Genomic DNA, 20,142 nt, shown 5'->3' with positions numbered 1-20,142 from the left:
TCCCCCAATAAACTGAACATCTCTATTAACTTTGTGAGATTAATGTAAAATAAATCATTTGTAAAAACAGGCACTGTCACTTTGCACTCACCAATTATAACTAGCTATGCTGTGTTGTTAATACAATAAAAATGATGTAGTAATACAATATTTTAAAAAAAGGATTTCAAGTCATGACATTAACATTTAAGCTCCTCATCTCTGTACATAGAGTAAACAGTTTAACAAAAGCACATCAAAGGAAATCAAATTTACCCACTGTTGTTCCCAAACATTTGGTGTGGTCACAGGATACATAAGTAATCATAGAAAACAACAGAGCTGCTTTCATGTGCCCTTCACGCCTCCCGCTGATGTGAAAAGTAAACCAGACAATATTAACACCAAAGCCAAAGAGCGCTACCTCCCTGTGTTTGAAAAGGTAACTGGAGTTAGGTAACTCTTAAATACATAAAGGTGTATGGTGTGCTTTGACTCGTCCTGGATTAAATGCCAAGAAAAACAGGCGTGTCCTGGAGGTAATATTTGTTGGTTAGGTTAATATTTGGTAATACTAAAGCTGACTGGCATGACTTTGCATGTGACACACTTCCCAGACGCTCTCTGGTGCTCAGTATCTGGTGGGCGGTAAAATGAGGCTCGCAGACATTGAGCTGGTTGAATGCACCCTGATGCTGGAGGAGAAGTTTTCTGATATTCTCTCTCAGTTTCCCAACACCAAGGTATGTCCCAGGCTGGAAATCTGAATTACACATAGATCTATTTTTCTAACTCTTAATTGTTTTCCAGATGAAGCAATTTATCACAAAGGTGTTTGACATGAAAATGCCAGTATTTAAGTAGCTTGCAGAGCAGCTGTGACACCCTGCGTCCATTGCTCCCACTGGGTGCAAGCGCTGCAGTGTTTATGACGTGGACCAATTTTACAGGTTCAACAATTCCTGTTGTTTTGCAGAAATATGTACACAGCACTGTCACATAATGAAGAACAGTTTCAGCACAGTAGGGTACTTGCTATGAACTTATGTCTTAAACTATTATCACATCGTATGGGTGGTTACTATTAATTACTACTAATAAATGTGGCAAAATAAACTTTAGCTGACACTGTAAAGTTCAGCTGTTGGGCAAAATGGTGAGCTATGTGTCCAAGAGCATAAGACACTTTGTTTTCCCTTTAAATAGGATTTGGATATAACCAGAACTGGTATTTTATTAAGAAGCAGATCATTTTATTTAGCTTTGCAAGAGCTCATGAATAAAATTTTATATTTTCAAACACTCTAAGATGAATTACTGTTTTTCCTTCCAAAAACATCTTCATACTCGAGTCCATTCAGGACACATAGTTTGAAAAAAACTTTTTTCCCCCAATAAACTGAACATCTCTATTAACTTTGTGAGATTAATGTAAAATAAATCATTTGTAAAAACAGGCACTGTCACTTTGCACTCACCAATTATAACTAGCATATGTATGTATTAGCAACACAGCATACTGTGTTGCTAATACAATAAAAATGATGTAGTAATACAATATTTTAAAAAAGGATTTCAAGTCATGACATTAACATTTAAGCGCCTCATCTCTGTACATAATGAGTAAACAGTGTAATTAACAAAAGCACATCAAAGGAAATCAAATTTACCAACTGACGTTTCCAAACATTTGGTGAAGTCGCAGGATACACAAGTTATCATAGAAAACAACAGAGCTGCTTTCATGTGGCGGCTGGGAGCCCCACATCCTCTGAAACAAGGCTGGCTCCTTCAGAGGCAGACCAGTAGTGCACTCAGACGTTTTTTCTTTCCCTCGTAGAGTCACCTCGTCTTGGATGGTGTGGTCTCTCCGTCACATTATGATCAGCAGGATGAGCCTTAAAACCATCAGCAAACTGTAAGGAGACAGTAAAATAAGTGTATGATCCTGTGCCATCTCTAAACTCCTATAACTGTAATCACCATAACTGGAATCACTGCATGTCTGGTAAATCTCTGAGTCTGATTCTGACCTTAGTCCTGCCATAATCCCAGCGGGCAATAATTTTCCTGATTTCCTGAATCTCATTCCCATCACGACTGTGAGGAGTCCCGAGGCGACTGAGAGAAGAGGAACACTGTCTCAAGGTTCACTTGTTGATGATGATGTTTCAATCATGTCACCAAAAATTTTGCTCAGCCATACTTACGCAGAGAGACCTTGATGTCGCTGGGGTCATTAGAGATGTTGTAGGCACCATAAGCAGACAATCCACCAAAAAACAAGCCGGCTATTAGGGACATCACACTGGCTGAAATGAAATGAGGCGTGATCATGATTATTTCTCCACAGCTGAACTTACAGTCCAAACACCGATGGGTAACTAAGATGATCAAGTGTGAGCTTTCAACCTTTTCTCTTGTATCCCATAAATCCTCCGAGGGCTATGGCTGCAGCATAACCAAATCCAAGCCAGTCGATCGCCATGGCAGAGCTGCAGAGCTGGAACACAGTGCAGGAAATCAGGCATGTTTGTCAGTCATTGTTTACTGGATCACTTAAATAATATTCAAGATAGCAAAGTCACAAAAATTTCCAAGTCTGACCTACAACCTAATTTGACCTCTAGAATAATTTGGAATATCTTTTTACAATTCTTTAAGTCTCTAAGCCTTAGATTTTTTTGCAAGTCATTATACTTAGTATTTGCATGGTAATGTAAGTAATGATATGTGATACGTATTTGCACATGCAATCAAGGGATTGAAGGAAATAATAAATTAGAAAGCCTCTTGTCACTGTAATTGAGTACAGTTGTGCACGTTTGTATTTTACAGTTGGAAATTTACAGTTTCGCTCTGAAGGTTCTCCACTAGAAAACAGCCAATCTCACATTTTATTTTGTAGAGCCCAGATAAGACAATCAAATTCATTTTATCTTTAAAGCATCATGAGAGCAATAATGTTGAAATAAAAGTTTATAGCAGCTCCAGCTTCCTGACTATAGGCTACCTTTCAGTTTTACAGAAGCCACTTTATCCATGTAACTATTCAGCAAATGGACACTATTTACACTACCCAAGCGGCGTAATTATAACTTTGTCCGCAGCTGCGTGTTTTTTGTATTTGATTAAAGAAAAACGGGGTGGCTGGTAGAGGAGGTACCCCGAACAGCCACAGGATGTCGCTGTCACTCTTCTCCTCAAATACGAAATATGAACATGAGCAGCGTAAGAGGGGAGCGCAATGTTATTAAGTAAGTTAGCCCACACGTGGTTATGATAGGGGTTTATTACATGTGCACGTGTAGCATTTATTATGAGCTATTATTCCTCTTGGCGCATGACATACCTGGACTCGACACTGTTACACACCACAGAGACTGAAGGACGGCACTTTTTGCTTCGGTCTGCTCTCAGTGACCGCAGTTCCTTGTTTTCTTTCGTAGAACAGAAAATGGAAATGCGCATGCGCTGACCCGCCCATGTTGCGTTTGTAGGCCTCGTAAATTGTAACGCAGGGGAAAGCATCCGTGTGTGCTAAGGAGAGCCGAGAGCCTGCAGGTTTTCATTCCAACAAAAAACAACACCGTGTGATTTCACCAGCTACCGTTAAGCAGAGATGATGCACTAAACAATCAAATCCTCCGGTGTGTTTTATGGCCGGAATGAAAACCTGCAGGCTGTCGTTTACACAAGAGCCAACTTTCAGCTCTGGGAAGTGAAGCACACGCCGAAGTGCCTCGAACCTGTATTCTTTCTAATGGCCAGCAGGGGGAGACTCCACTGGCTCTAAAAGAGAAGCCTCGTTCCATAGACTCCCACGTTAAAATGCCAAAGTTTACAGCGGAAATAAACATATTTACAGCCTGATGACTGAAGGGGGGCTGAATTTTCACATAAGTTATCCATTTAATTTATATCAAGGCTTAGAGTTATTAGGGGTATAACAGTTTAATAAGCTCAAGGTTTGGTTTGTGTTGCAGTTTTTGGTTCACAATTTCAGTTTCGGTCCGGTTTGTTGTTGTTTTTTACATGAGAGAGAAAAAAAAATATTTTGTCTTATCTGCAACAACAAATTTTCTGTCATTCAGAGATGTGGGATAACAATATGAAATCAACAAATATTCTTTCAAAGGCAGAAGTCTATTTAGACCATTTAAAACAAACATGACAATACTTTAGGTATATTCATAAACTCATCAGCTGAGTGTGTGGCTGTATGGCTCTCATACAGCAGATGTGTGTTTGTAACTCTGTGCTTTTCATCTCCCAGTTGAAAAGATGATGAACACTCAGGGTCACTCTCAGTCACCCCGTGCATCCAAATATCACTGGGGACAGCTCTGCAGGGTCTGCTGTGTACAGACCAGTTTGGTTTTTTTTCCAGTGTGGTTTTACACTCCTACCCTAAATGTCCTGTATAACTAGTACAGTGTGTGCCTGGACTGACAGGTGGGGCACGTCCCCTCCACACCTGGGACACGCTCAGCTTTTGGACGGTGTGCACCACTGTTTTGCTATGGTTTTCGGGGTTGAGCAACATGTTCCCTCAAAGCGGTGTGAAACAGTGTGCACTGGGCTTTGGGGTGTGTGGTGTCTGTATATAAACCCAGCTGTACTAAAAAGGGTCATGTGGTAGATATGTGAAACTCTCACACACTCTGGCAGCTTTTTACTCCACCCTAACCTTACCTTTAACCTTAACTTTAACTTTAACCTTAACCTTAACCCTAACCTTGTTGGAATCCAGATTGACGAGAGTAGGGTTACAATCTGGACTAATAAAAGGCAGTGTGCACAATGGGCATAAATAATCCTATAATTAAATGCTTCAATAAATACATACATTAATAATTATATAGGTAAATACTTGAATAACCTAAATTAATAAATATGTAATAGATCCTATGGAGGGTGGAAAGGGCCACACCTAATAAATAAATAAATACATAACTAATTACATAATTAAATGTTTATATCAAAAAATACATAATTATATAAGTGAATGCTTAAGTAGCCTAAATAAATATATAATAAATATATAATTACATAATAAAATCTTTAAATGAATAAATACAATTTTATATAATCCTGGTCACCATAAATAAATGACTAATTAAAATATACATTAAATTTATGAATATTAAATTTGTGTACATATTTAATTAATTACTAATTCATACAGGCATTTCTGTATTTACACATTTGCATTTTTATTAATTCATTTATTATATTATTATTTACTTATTTTTTTGTTTAAGCATTTTATTATAAAATTACATATTTATTATTTATTTAAGGATTTATTATTCATGTATTTATGTATTCAGCTCTGAATGTTTTAATCCCTAATTGAATATATGAAACTTGCGAAAGCTCCATGCATCTCAGTGTATAACAAGTGAAGAATGTAATTAACAAAAGCACATCAAAGGAAATCAAATTTACCAGTTGACGTTCCCAAACACTTCATGTGGTCACAGGATACACAAGTAATCATAGAAAACAACAGAGCCGCTTTCATGTGGCGGCTGGGAGCCACGCTTCCTCTGAAACAAGGCTGGCTCCTTCAGAGGCAGACCAGTAGTGCACTCAGACAGCTTTTCTTTCCCTCGTAGCGTCGCCTTGTCTTGGACAGTGTGGTCTCTCTGTCACATTGTGATCAGCAGGATGAGCCTTAAAACCATCAGCAAACTGTAAGGATACAGTAAAATACGTGTGTGATCCTGTGCCATTTCTAAACTCCTATAATTGTCATCACCCTAACTGGAATCACTCCATGTTTGCTAAATTTCTGAGTCTGATTCAATCATTTCACCAAACATTTTGCTCAATCATACTTATGTAAAGACACCTTGATGTTGTTCAGGTCATCAGAGCTGTTGTAGCACCATAAGCAGACAATCCACTAAAAACCAAGCCAGCTATTAGGGACATCACACTGCCTAAAACGAACAGGTGCAACAGCATAATAATAATAAAAATTACAGATCTGATGACAAATTCATCATGTAATTGAGAGTGCTACCTTAATTCCCCATAGCTGAGCTTACAGTCCAAACACCGATGGGTAACTAAGATGGTCAGGTGTGAGCTTTCAACCTTTTCTTCTCTTGTATCCCAGAAATCCTCCAAGGGCTATGGCTGCAGCGTAGCCAAATCCAAGCCAGACGATCGCAATGGCAGAGCTGCAGAGCCGGAACACAGTGCAGGAAGTCAGGCATGTTTGTCAGTCATTGTTTACTGGATCACTTAAGGCATTTCCTAAAAGTAATCCCTTCTTGACACCCAACAAGAGCACTCAGATGCCTCCTTTTTCTTTTCTCCCCGAGTATCCGTTTCATGTTATTTCCAGTTAAGCAAAAGGACTGGACCTGAACTTGTTTGGCAGCCCAGTGTAAACTTCCAGTCAGGGATGCCTGGTGTCGGCTGGTGTGCACGAGGTCAGGAGAAACTGGTGCGATGCTCTCCGTGACTTCAGGCCAAGTCGTATGAATATAACCAATTTCATTTCTATGCTCGGCACTGGCATTGCTCTGCATCTGGGTATACAAAATCATTCAAAATATATTATGTGCACATCAAGAATTGAAGAATACAACACTTATCATTCACACAGGACAGCGAGACAAACAGAACCCTTGCCATTCCCCAAAGAAAACCGCTTTATTTCAATTGGACCCCCCCTCCTCCAAAACTTACATACAGTACTTTAAAGTCTTCATCATTCAATAATAGTCTTCAAAAAGTGTAAATCAATGCATTTCTCTTAGAACAAAATAAGCCACTATGAACTGTAGACAATTTGACCAATAAGCTGCATTGAACAGCAGTTCCAGTGCTATTGAGCGGAGAGCCTCCATGCAGTCATCTAGTGGAGGGAGACACGGCGGTCCTCTGGGTGAGGGCTGAGGACCAGCTCCTCCGAATAGAAGGCACACATTTCTAGGAACAATTGGCATTTAAATACTGTCTACATAGTATTTCCTGATGAATTACAATCTGATCGTAAGAGGATAAAAATGGCTATAAAATGGCTGACAAGGGTCATTTAACAAGAAGGAAGGATTATTCAAGTGAGGTATTGGAGTGACATGTAAAAACCATGAGATTTACCATCCACATTGGGCAAAACCCATTAGATATTTCAAACTAATTCTATAGGACAACAGACCAAGTATGTAAAGTGACACGTGGAAAAAGTAATGATTCGTTTGAGTAAACAACATGAACGGACATACAGTGCATTTCACAATACAGTGACAGATATAATACAGATGGCATTGTGTGCAAAGGAACCTGTGTCATACTCTCAAGATGGCTTTTTCAGCATTTTTTGCTAGGTAGATACTTTTGTGTGATCTGTAACATGGCATTAAGAATAACATATGCATACAAAATTGATGGGGAAAAAAATTCAAACCCAGAAACATTGTAGAAAATCAAATCATACAGTACTTCGGCCAAAAATCAATAGACATGTAATTTCTAATGCTGTCACGGGGACAGTGGTGAAGCGTTTACGAACAAGACAAAATGGACTGCTCAACTTAAAACACTGAGGAACATCCTGGCTATTACTCCAGGTTTTGGCAACAGATTTATCGTTTTAAGCTTAAAGCGACATTTTACTTCTGTAGAACATTGTCATTTTTAACATGCACTCCTCAATATTAGCTCATTAACAGTAATTAACTGTTAACTAACACGGTTTTCTTCATCCTCCAAAAGAAGGAATCTATTGTTTGGGGGTTTGGGGCTCCAAGTGAGAAAATCTGATTTATTACACGGAATTCAAAAAATTTATAACATATATATATTTAAAAAGGATACTAGTCAGTTGACTGTATCTCCCATGTTCTAAAGACAATTAAATACAAATTCCAGGCAATTAATTTTTTTTTTTCTGTGTCACATTAATTTAGGAGGAAGTATGCTTAGTGGCGCCTTGGTACATGTTCAATTTGAAGTAAAGTGACATCAGTATGGCTGACTACCGATGGTGACCAGTATAGGTGGTGTGATGCTCCTGAAACCCTGCAGAGGACTGTACTCTTAAAAATGGTTATGTTCTACTTATGTAAAACATGACTTTAAATGAGCAAAGTGCATAATCCACGTCTCATGGGACTCCTCCTCAATAGAAGAGAACATTAAACCAATATAAATGAGATAATTTTTCACTGCCTGTCAGAAATAGGCTGGCATATCTTTTCCATGGATTACCATCATCACTAAACTTGGTTTTGTTGAGAGTACTTGAGCGCATTTTGTGCTCAAAAAACAAACGGTGTAAAGCCTTAAAACTGGCCAATGCTTGATGGTGCTGAACGAGTGAGCATGCAAGAATACAGATCTGGCTAAATCTTATGAGGGGGATATCTTCTATAGAAAGGTTTATAGCTATTCTTACTTTATCGTTGAGGTCAAGGGGGATATTCAGTAAATCTAATACATTTCAGCAAATCCACTGATGCTTTCTCTTTGTATCAGGCTGCAAATCCAGATAACTCAAGAAAACAACTAGCACAAAAAGCTCAACATTTCCTTCTCTCCATTTATGTTTTGCTTGAAGGGAGACAGTGAGCCAGACATATGGTTTAAATCTCTCAGCCTCCAAATCTTAACGGGCACTGCTTTGCATCTGTAACACTCCTTGCATTGTGATACAGGAAAATGGCAAGATCTCTCCATATCGTCTGTGCATCACATGATGGCAGCCTTCGTCCTGTTTGCTAAGGACTGATGTTCACCCACAGCCATCCCAGAAGCGTTCCATAGACCCAGGTTCTGATGTACAGTTTCCTGCCTGATTCAGCCAACAGCAATGGCAATGTCAATCCCCCCAAGATCATCACAGATGGGAAGGTTTTCGAGATGCTTAGTGGAGAACTTTGGCCTTCCCCTGGGAACCTGGATTTTTTGTCGACATCCTCTGATTCGTAGAAGCTGGTCAGCAGCCTTTGAAAAGACAGATAAGTCTCTTAGGACTTGAGCATTTCGACAAAAGGCACAAGAAAAAAAAAAAAAAAAACTAAACTAAACATGCAAAGTCATCAGAGGCAAAATGGAAGATTCTCCTGCTTTGATAAATGTTGATATTGTTTTTTTTTTATTATGATTACATTGTTGTTTTTAAAATTTGCATCCCTTAAGATTTTGGCTTTTTATGTGGCGACAATGACAGAAATATGTATGAATCCATACCCGCAAACACTGACATCTAAAAATAAGGAAGACTGTTCAGCACAACAGCAGAGCCACAACAGACTTGGGTCTTTTCTGGCTGGGCTATTTTTTTCTACATTCGAATCACGTAACAGAGTGCCAAATTATACATTGGGCATCTTTTAGACCAACTCTGTGATTTTCACATAATTCTCTAACTCAGTGTGCAACAATAAACGAGACGAGCCTTAAAATGATCAGAATGAACAAAGCAAGACAGAGAAGTGTTTCAATTTAAGGCAATTTTATAGCTCAATAAATCTGGAGTCAATTAAGCTGCAGACAAATGAGAGAAATCACACAAAAGGGTGCACAAAGATTATAATAGCATGCTGCTCTCAAGGATGCTCATCTTAAAAAAAAAAAAAAAAAAAAAAAACAATCTCTGTAATTTACATATTACTTGGTGAAATTTTAATTTCAATGTGATTCATCATTCAGCCCACACACTTACCGGTCCTTAATTTCAAACCGCTCGTGGAGCCACCTGCGGAAAAACACTGGCTCTGGAGGAATTTCCTTCATGTCTACACGTTCAAAGTGAATGTGGACTTTGGGACATTCTTTGCACAGGAATTCTGTCAAGCAGAAAAAAAAAAAGAATCTGAGACTAAACAAAAACAGGAAAAGCCTTTCAGCAAAACGGCACGTAGAGTTAACAACTGAAATCAACACGAGGTAACATCTATGGAGTAGGGGTACCGTGACGCTGTTATGCCACTGCCGTGTGACTCGTGATTCACAAGAACCTGAGGACCCATGAAGGACAGCAGCTTATTGTTCACACTGGTGCCACCCAGGTACACATAAGAACGAGGGACGACATAATTCAAAGCTGTGGTATGTATAAGCAATGCGGGTTTTGATTACTACAGTCTTGCAGATCATATAAGTCAAACTCAGTTATTTGAGTATGAGTGGAATTCATGAAGTTCACAGAAAGCCTATGCTTGTACTTTTTGCTTTGCTTTTCGTCAGTGGAACGTGACAGAAATCCTAAAACGGGCTGGACAATATATTTGGTTTCAAGTCGGTAGTTCTGATGCTCTATGGGCCTGAACTTACTTGAGGAGAGTTACATATGCCTACTACATAAAAAAACCTTCAATCAGCCAGTCTGACTTGAGAGAAGAGTTCATCCTGCTCTTTTGTGTCACTGTACACCACAATGACCAGAAAGAAGGGAAAGAAACTCTAAAGAAGGGTTTTAGGAGGTCAGATATAATACTGTAACCAAGTTTGGACAATCTCATGGCCACAAGTATATCCCCAGAGACCATCGAGTTCCTGTTTCCACAATACGCAATGTTATCAGGAAGTTTTAAAGGCACATGGCATTTCAGCCAACCTCTCAAGACAGGGCAAAACGAGGCAACTTGATCAAGGCTAGCTGCAAAAGATTTCTTTCATGGCGGAGAAAGTGCTGCAATCGAACTGCCAAACAGGTTAATATTGACTTTAAGACACAAAACATACATCAGTTTCAGTTCACACCATCAGTCAACAACTGAAGGAAAGAGGGTTATAATGCTGGAGACCGAGCCCGGCCCACTGGTGAAATAGAGACGCAAAAAAAACCTGACTCACGTTTGCCAGAACACACCTGAAAAAGCCAAATCCTTCAGGAAAAAACCTTGTGAACAGATGACAGCAAATAAAGGCTTTTTTGGAGGGCACAGCATCCAAATCATAAAAGCCAGGGAGGCTGTCAAAGAAAAGAGCAGCTTTCTTCCATCAAGACATGTTTAGAGGCCACTGCGCTGTCTCTGACACATGTGCCTGGCATGATGAAACCAGGAACTTACCCAGAGCAAAATGCTGAACCAAGTGTAAAAAATAAAGCACACAGCAATGGTTGGAGGAAAAACACGGCACCTTTTTAATCACAATCCCTTGGAAAATGAAAGATCTGTAAGCAGTAGTTGGGATTTATTCAATCTGAGAGACCTAAGGCACTTTGTATATTAAGAGTGAGCCACAGAGAGGCGCAGGAACTTCCTTCATGATGGCAATTAATTTTCCAAAGGCTGTCGTACCGACATCAATAATAGTACGATTCTGGAATATGTAAGGATTTTTTAATACTGACACTGAGAAAAAATAACTGTGGTGACCAGAAACTTTTATCAGTTTTAGCTTTTTTTTTTTTTTTTTTAAAGAAAACAGAGAAGGCTCTCAATATATACAGCCACACCTGCGTAACTACAGTCAGTCATATTCTTATATTGAGTTATAAAAATAAAATAGCCACTTAAACATTATTGCAAACACTAATGAATTTTACACAGGTGTTCTTCCTGTGTTCTCCAAAAGGTTAGTTTGTTTTAGCCGAAAAGAGTGAAAGGTTTCTTCCAGTCTCTGTTTTGTAATCCAATATATCTCTCCAGAACAGTCAACAATACTCCACTAAGAGAAGGGACATTCTGCATGTTATGAGCATATTTTCTAATTTAGAAACACTGGCTATGCAACAACATTTCAGAGAAATCTGTTCTTACAAAAATTGGACTGATTGATTGGATTGAGTAATTACTGACAGACTGCAAGAACAGCAGTGAATGCTGACAAACATGGCACGTCCCAAAATGAACTGTAATGCCACCTCCAAACTGAACACACTGTTCTGATAGGAATACAAAAAAAAATAAAATAAAAAAAAAAAAAATAAGCAAGTGTTTCCCAAAAGTAATACATGTTGGTAATACAAGATCTTATCCCAATGCTTCAGAGTCACAGGCTGTCAAAAGGTAACCTTCATGGCAACCAGTAACATTTGTGGAAAAAAAGGCCATCTTCAATTGTTTATTTTGCACAGAGAAAAAAAAAAGTCTAGCTAGTGAGTCGATTGTTGAAGTGGCTTGGGGCTGTGTGAAAAGAGCAATAACCACATTGCATTTCATTTTCCAAACACTTGTTCCACTTTCCTTTAAAAAGTAATACAAAAGAGCACACAGACCGAGATGTGAAAATTCAAACAAACATTCAATGAGTCTACAGAACTGGAGCGCGAGTCTCACCGATAAGGCATAAATGACATCACATATTCAAGCTTTTGGTTTACTGGTACAATCAAAAAAAGGTCCTTTTTACGAAGAGCCAATTTATCATACTGACCTGGGCCACAGTAAGAGCATAAATTAATTTTTAAATCAAAAGGTAGGCTCCATTTTGTCTTGAAATCACGCTTTATAAGACATCTTACTATCCTAGCAGATAAGAGGCTGTAAACCTAAGGACAACAAATTGATGAATTTCAATTTTTTAGGTTTTCAGGCTCAATTCCTGATTGCTGCACTTGTCTCTTGCTGTTTTTTTTTTTCAGATTGCTGATATTGATTATAAGATGTAACCCACATCCGACATCAATACAAACTGACAGCAATATCCGAAACGCATATGTGGGCAGAGTAACAATCAAGAAATATCAAGTGACCTGGGCTACGTTAGCCTTAACTGCTGAGCTACCAATACATAATCAATACTTAAATGCAACCAAAATGTATCAGGATTAAGTTCCATCTCATGGTGAAAGTACTGGTCACCTTCACAACATGAGAGCAGGAAGTGCGTGATGAGAAGAATGCTGTTCTATTCTCCCTGTGCTGTTTACTAGAGACACATGTATGTTGATTCCTGAGAGAAACAGGATGTTTTTTTTGCATTGAAATAGTGCTTGTCAAAACTGGGATTGGGAACACAAAATAATCAGAAACTCCAAAACACAGAGCGTGCTGTTTACAGGAAGACACAGTTATTAGTAGGTTATGTTTGCTTGAAGGCGTGCACACAATGTTTCAAAACTACATTACCAGTGTCATTTTTTGGACTTTTTGGCTGCACTGAAGAAATTTATACTGTGAGGCCTTCCAGCACAATTAGCTTTAAAGCAGAAGTGGGAGACTGCAGATACTATGAGCTGCCAGACTCTGACATAAAGCAGGTGCCTGGTGTTAAATCTGTATTTGGATATGCTATCCAGGTAAACAGTCTCTTTTGTTTGCATGCGCTATGTAAAACAGGTGAGTAGACTGACAGGTGGCACTGCCAACACAAACAAATGCGACAAACACGGGGCCATTAAACACGACACTGGACACTACTGTGGCAACCAGTTGCTTCACTACAACAGTGTTTGCAGCTGCTGTGAATCACACTACAGTGACTCCTTCACAACACTGAAGGAGGAAAGGAGCCACAGGCTAATAGGAGCAGATCATAACGAGGTCTTTTGGTGAAGAGTGAAGGCAAACATCAGCATAAATCATGACGTTTGCATGTTCTCACAAATGCAATGTGTTATGGATTGTACTTCTGCTGACTGACTCTTGTTGAAATCTGATCACAGTGCGAGCCACATCACCTCCGTAATTCTAGCAGATGTGATCATATTCCCATTGCAATGTAAGCCGTGTGTATTTACACCTTCCTCCTTGTCATGATACCAAAACACATTTTAATACCCCGAGTAAACAAGTTTGTAGGGTCATTATAAAAACATGTACACAAAACATTCATGCCCAGAAATGCAACGCGCAAATCACCAATCACATGATCCTGAAGGCCAAGATTCCCATCAGTTAGTAGTTGTAGTTGGTGAAAAATGAGGAAAAAAAATAGAGATTTTGTTTTTTGGCCCTAATGCCCTACTCTAATTTCATTATTATCTAGTAATTTTAATTAGTGACAATGAGAGAATGATAGAAGATGTTTTGTTCCAAATCATCTCCAACAACAAAAGCCTGTTCAAATTTGGCTCCTTGTGACAAAATCATCAAATATTCAGTGTGTGTACACGGTGTAGCATGCACCTTTTTGGGGTATCATGAAATATAAAGATCTGGGGCTTGGATTCTGTTTCTATCAGTATTTTTCACAATGGAAATCTCCCTCAGATGGATACTGAAATGCAGCCAAAATTTAATACTTTTTACCTGGCATTGATGGGGCAGGTTTTCTTTGACCAGAGACGCCGAGCGTTCCCTCATAGGCGACTGTAACGTCATAGACAGCATCCAGGTGGTCCTTCATCGAGTCTATGGCTATGTGAGAGGCTTTCATTCTGGGTGTCAGGGTGTGCCTCAGAACAGCCAGTCCTACGGGGAAAAGATGCACAATTTGAACATTTATATTTCCATGGAAAGTGTCATTTTAGCTGACACCATTTGCGGGACTGCGAGCTGGTACAACACACAAAAACCTGTGAATACAGACAGGTACAAATGTTCTTGTTTGGGTCAGTCAGTGCACAGTCAAAATGTTGTTCTTCTGTTTTGTTACAGAGTCAATGTGGCACCATTCTCTCCCCACTAATACCTCTAACCTCACTAATAGCAGATAATGTCATGTGCACATGTCCAATCTCCAGAGCGGTTTATTTGGATTAATGGGGGAAGGTGATATTCATGGCTGCGATTCAGAGATAGCCCTAATCTCTGCAGAGTGAATGAAGTTTGCTTGCCAACCTAAACAACTGACATCATCATGATAATGTCACTGGTACAAGAGCTGTGGACAGTTGGTGTATCTTGTGGTCATGCCGAAAAGTGCACTACACTGCACTGTGCTCATCACATTTGTGTCACTTTATTGTGATACTTTCTTTGCATCACAATGAGTTATACTGGTTCGTACAGAATGTTATAATATTTAAATCCATTTTGAATGCTCAGGAGAAAGAAGCCTTCAGGGGAGAGACAATAAAATTGTCCCAGGTGCGCTAATGATAATCTGTTTTTTTGCACGACACATCATTGTCGACATCTATTGCCAATGCTCCACTATTAGCTCGCCTTGGGTACCTGCGTCACCCAGCGCCCATAGCAAACTATCAGCTGACCGATCAAACGATGGACGGATCCCAGCTCATGCCCAGCCTGTGCTGCCATGTCCGCCAGTGAGCAAGGTGAAGCACCCCTTCACCCCTTACAAAAAACTTAAAATACAAAGCGAGATATGCCTCACTTGTCGCCCCCTCTTCCTGCCCCCCTGAGGAGCAGTGTTCAGGAGGGGGCGCTCCTTTTCCCTCTGGCTCCCTAGGGGCTACCATGCGGCTCCAAGACAGCCCCTCATTAGCAGCCAGTGAGTACCTGTCAGCTCTCGTGCAGCATCAGCAGCAGGCTCAGCCCCTTTGTCAGCTCAGACAACTGTGGGAGGCCACATGCACTCTCACACAGGAGGTGAAGACATGGCTATCACAGAGATACAGACTGGAGTTTGAGTCAAAACCGCTACCGTTTTGAGTGGCGTTAGAGTCACGCCCTCTGTCAAAGGCAGCCAGACCCTAACCATGGAAAACACTTGCTACTTTGAGTGGAGCAAAGCGTGGGTGCCACTACATCTGGCTGTGCTGTGCTCGCTTCTAACCAAAGCAGGCTAAGAGCAGAGCACTGATGTATGTATTGATCGCAATGAATATACACTCTAGATACATGAGTCAGTGCTAGTTATTAGCATTCAAGCCACACACTGCCTCTATGCTACTATATTTTATGGGTTTGCAAGTGCCTACTACATACCCTGCAGGGGAGGAGTTTAATGTGGTGTTCCCATCATTTGATTGGGCGGCTGATAAGTTCAGTATGGTTGCAGGGTAATGCAGCTACCCAAAGCAAGGTAACAGCTTGCATTAACTCATGTATCTGTATATTTATAACTATTGTTCTCCACTTATTTACCAGTTAGTGATTAAATATTAAGACATGTGTTCACTCATTTACTAATCGGGTCAAACCAAATTAAAAAATGTAATTTTTTTCTACGCCAGATGGGGTGAGGTGGATTACTACACAACAGTATAAGAAAACTGGACTTGGTGAAGGAAGGCATTGTATATGGCAGTACCTTCCTTAGTGGCAAAAGCCTGACTCTCAGCGATAACACTCTTGAGCTCTGGGTTATACCGGGTTCCTTCTGGGAAGATGACAAGGTACATCTGTGAGGACAAAACAAGGAATGATATAAAGGCTTATTCTGTGTTGGCTATCATTTTTTTACATTATGGACCCCAATAAAATCACTGAAAGCAGCAATTACTGAGAAATGGAATTAAACCTACTTGGAAACCAAACCCTGTGCTCAAATTATAATGTGCAAAAAAACATAATGAGAGAGATTCTGTTGGGCGACCATTTTATAACTGCATTTACTAAATAAGTATTGTCTTTTTTGAAAATTAGACTTAACACCTGATCACCTACACACTGAGTTTGAAGACTAAATGTTTCTGCTTTCTCAAAACTGTGCTCTGTGCTCTTACCCCAGTTTCAGTGATAAATAAACACATGTAAACAAACATGATTGCACTGACAACCTCAAAAACCAGTGCCCTCATAATGTGCTCATCTCATCTAAGGAGCCACTTAGATTTTTGGAATGCCACTTAATTTTGTACTTGACATGTGTACTTGACATTGCTATAAACAGATTTAGTCCTTTTCCAAATAGCTGTTGTTTGTTTTCCATGTGGTGTTATGAAGGTAAACAGTCCAGGAACGAAAGAGGTGGAATGCATTAACAGAAATGTCGTCTGGGCCTAAAACATGTACAAGAAGTATTGATGTTTGGGTACTCTGTGGAGAAATGTTTCACTCTTGTCATAAAAGAAACAGAAATGGTTTCTGGCTTGTTTCCGGCCACACCGGAAAACCTGGAAAAATGGCCGGTGGTCCCAGGGGCTAAATTATCATCAGATGATAGCCAATGGGTTCCTGAGATTGGAAAAAGTGTGACTCAAAAGGAACTCATGTATTTAAGTCTCCATTCCCCTTTGCATTTGATCCAAAACATTGTAGTTAATTTATTTAATTTAATTTAGTTTCTCCACTGTTTAATCACAAATTACAGTCAGAACAGAATATTAGCCCACTTACTGGTGTTCCTGATTTGGTTTGAGAGAGCAGCTTCTTTTTCATCGCCTGTTCATTAAACTTCGCACTTCGATTTACATAGATGCCGCCGTGCTAAACGGGAAAAAAAGACAATCTGATAAGACCAGCACTGTTTCGGGACTGTAGTGAAACTGAATTACATTTAAGTACAGACAGAAACGGCTGCATTACCTGAGAGAAATACCATCCATATAGTGGGAGCCACTTGAGCCCATCTTTAAGGACATATCGCACATGACCAAGGGCATCCTGCCTGATGGCTAGCATGTCAGCGATTATCCAGTCCGCTAAAAGGGAAGGTCATTGGTTGAAATGAGATTTTAATTAGTAACTGCATATCCCACCCTTGATTTGATTTTCTTAAAAAATGCAGTATATTCAAAGACTTTACCTGTACATTGATGATTAGACAGGTAGACCACGTTCTCTTTGTTCTTTGGTATATCTCCATATATCACAATCTATGGGGAGAGAAAGCAAGTGCAGTTTAAAAATAGGCCTATACCTTACAGACACACCTGGCAGATGTCTTGGATAATAATCTGACTTCAAAATTAAATGAAGTCTATATCATAAGGAGTGGGAATATGAAACCTTGTCAGAACACAAAGTTTTATTTCATTAATTATTTAAATAGCACTAGATTTTTTTTTTCCAGTGCACCACGGGCTGATTTCGCTCATAGTTCACACATAGTAAACTGCAAAGCCTGCACCTTCTCAGTAAGCCCAAGAGGCTCCCTTCTGAGTCACTGACGAGGCCCAAGTGTGACAAATGCCGGCACAGTTTCCCACATAAAACATACTGTACCAAAGCCTAGAGTTTACAAATTGCATCACTACAAGTAATGTGTAGAGCAAAGACATGCAAGGAAATCAAAACTCTGGCTGCATGCATAGGTCCAGAAAACATATCGTATGACAAAGTAGATTGTATTTGCTGTACTAGGTGCGTACAACGTATTATATGACAAAGTAGGTTATATTTGCTGTACTAGGTGTGACTATAAAACCTCACAGGAATGCAGACTTTCTTGCGAAGCATCTGGCTTATCAAGCTCTTGCTTAGCAGCCTGAGCTTATTGTTTGTATTTTACATGTTTAAGGGATTTCCTCAAATATGGCAAAAGATCTGCAAAATGGGACTGACATACCTGGCTAAAGTGTATCATCAAAAGCGGGATTTAACTTTCCTGTTACTCTCAAACTTAGTATGTTTTTTTTTTTTTTTTTTTTTTATAAACTGGAGTCAATTTGATTGCAGTAATTCAAACCTCTAGGAAATGATTATAATAAAAATTGTGACCCAAGTTTATGTGTCATGTACTTTATGTGTCTAACTACCTAAATAGCTCTTAAATAAAACATAACCTCCCCCACTCAATGCTCCAAAATTCTTGTGGCAATCATGTTTTTCCCTCCCGAGTGTCAAATAAACAGGACTGGTTCTGGCACGCCTACAGGTGTGGTCATGTTAGGTGAAGGCCCTAAAGCAGAGGGAAGTTTATGAGGATTATAAATAGCAGTATAATTACTCAATGTCATCCAAACCAACTAAAGCAAATGTGTGTAAAATATGGATATTTCTTATATGTTTTATACAGCTACAAAAGCCTGAGGCCAAACAGACCCGAAAGATACACCAATGTTTACAAAATGTGTAAAAGACATTGAAAACATGTTAACTGTCATCATGAAATTAACACGTCATCATGTTAATTTCATGTTTACCCACTTGTCCCCCTTAAATTAGGAAAAGTCATGCAATATGAAGCAAAAATGAGACACTGAATGGGATCAAATTGACCCCAAAGATGATAGCAGGCTTAAGAAGGTTCTACTTATTTCGATTTAAAGATATTTCTGTCATTATAGTTGTTTGTTATGGAGATTCCCATTGCTATTAAACATCACTACTGACCACTACTGACTTTACTGTCTTGGATTTCAATAAAAACAGTAAGTGAAGGGGTACCCACCTCCACCCCCGTGTAGTTTTCGAAGAAGAAGAGCACCATGCTCTGGTAGATGGAGTATAGCTGGTCATCTAACTTATGATACACTCTTGCTGGTAACACAGAGGAAAGTAAACGCCAAACACCCCATGACAGGAGGTAAGCTGGAGCTGTACCCAGCATTACCGTGGCAGGAAACCAATACCGCAGCGAGTATGTATGCACCACTAAGGAAAGCAGCATTTTCGCTTCCTTAAAAGTACCCAAACTAAAACTTCCCCTGCAGTGAACTGAGCTTACGACGAGTTTACACTCTGTATGAGTCAAGAAAGTGTGTAAAATGCACTCTATCGCACCACACTTGACCTGCTCTCAGCACACACACACAGACACACAGACACACACCTGTCCCGATAAAAACTACTCTAACTCGGCATGAAAAAAAGTGGCAGAGAGAGGACAAAGCTGGACCAAGAGGCAACTGAGGGCAGCTAGCTGGCTAAAGCTAATGTTAACCTTGTGCGAAGCGGCGTTAGCCAAGTCAGCGTAAATGCGTTACAGTCCAGCCATGCTGCAATGCAAGAACAACAACTACAACTGGAGTTTTTCTGTTTGTTTTTGAATCAAATATCAACTACACTTTGACAACAGCTCAATGCAGGAAACCACAAAACGACCTCAAAGCAAGCCGTTGATTAACTGCTGTGGCTTTAACTCTGTAGCAGCAGAAAGAAAAGCGTTAGCTACTGTATTTATAAACTAGACAGCAGGGCTCAAGTAGCGCTACATTTGAACTCGGTTGTCTCCTATAATTTAGGTACAAAACTGCAAAGACCAACCGTGACATTAACAGTGGTTAACTAGGTATAAAGTAGAACATATCCTGCTCATATCCAGTTTCCCTGAATCCTGCTAGCTCTTACAAACTAGCTTCACGCTGCCTGCAAATGTCACACACGACGTACACGCCTCCCTACGTAAGTTACGTCACGCTCCTCGGTAACGTCCTGGCTGCTGGTTGGTCCGTTGCAGTGGCGGCGGTAGGTGAAGGCACAGACCGCAGCGTGAGTCCGGACCGGGACAAGAGGGGGG

At 39.8% G+C, this 20,142-nt stretch overlaps 2 protein-coding genes across 2 annotated transcripts; both read right to left on the bottom strand.

The window, feature by feature from the left end:
- Positions 1-1,546: 1,546 nt before the first annotated feature.
- Positions 1,547-3,454, bottom strand: tmem14a (transmembrane protein 14A). Its single transcript, XM_030070512.1, has 5 exons — positions 3,332-3,454; positions 2,392-2,482; positions 2,190-2,291; positions 2,013-2,100; positions 1,547-1,895 (listed from the first exon to the last, which is right to left on the bottom strand). The coding sequence occupies exons 2-5, from the start codon at positions 2,465-2,467 to the stop codon at positions 1,853-1,855; spliced, it is 309 nt and encodes a 102-aa protein (XP_029926372.1). The 5' UTR covers positions 2,468-2,482; positions 3,332-3,454; the 3' UTR covers positions 1,547-1,852.
- Positions 3,455-6,623: 3,169 nt separating this feature from the next.
- agpat5 (1-acylglycerol-3-phosphate O-acyltransferase 5 (lysophosphatidic acid acyltransferase, epsilon)) lies at positions 6,624-20,019 on the bottom strand. The gene is made up of 8 exons (XM_030070497.1): positions 19,075-20,019; positions 17,488-17,557; positions 17,268-17,383; positions 17,079-17,168; positions 16,051-16,141; positions 14,142-14,303; positions 9,665-9,788; positions 6,624-8,943 (listed from the first exon to the last, which is right to left on the bottom strand). The coding sequence occupies exons 1-8, from the start codon at positions 19,291-19,293 to the stop codon at positions 8,718-8,720; spliced, it is 1,098 nt and encodes a 365-aa protein (XP_029926357.1). The 5' UTR covers positions 19,294-20,019; the 3' UTR covers positions 6,624-8,717.
- Between the last annotated feature and the right edge of the window lie 123 nt (positions 20,020-20,142).

The sequence above is a fragment of the Myripristis murdjan genome, chromosome 15 (genome assembly GCF_902150065.1).
Source record: "Myripristis murdjan chromosome 15, fMyrMur1.1, whole genome shotgun sequence".
In the NCBI taxonomy this organism is placed as follows: domain Eukaryota; kingdom Metazoa; phylum Chordata; class Actinopteri; order Holocentriformes; family Holocentridae; genus Myripristis; species Myripristis murdjan.
The sequence above is the reverse complement of the archived record's forward strand: the minus strand, read 5'-3'. Positions and strand labels throughout refer to the sequence as shown.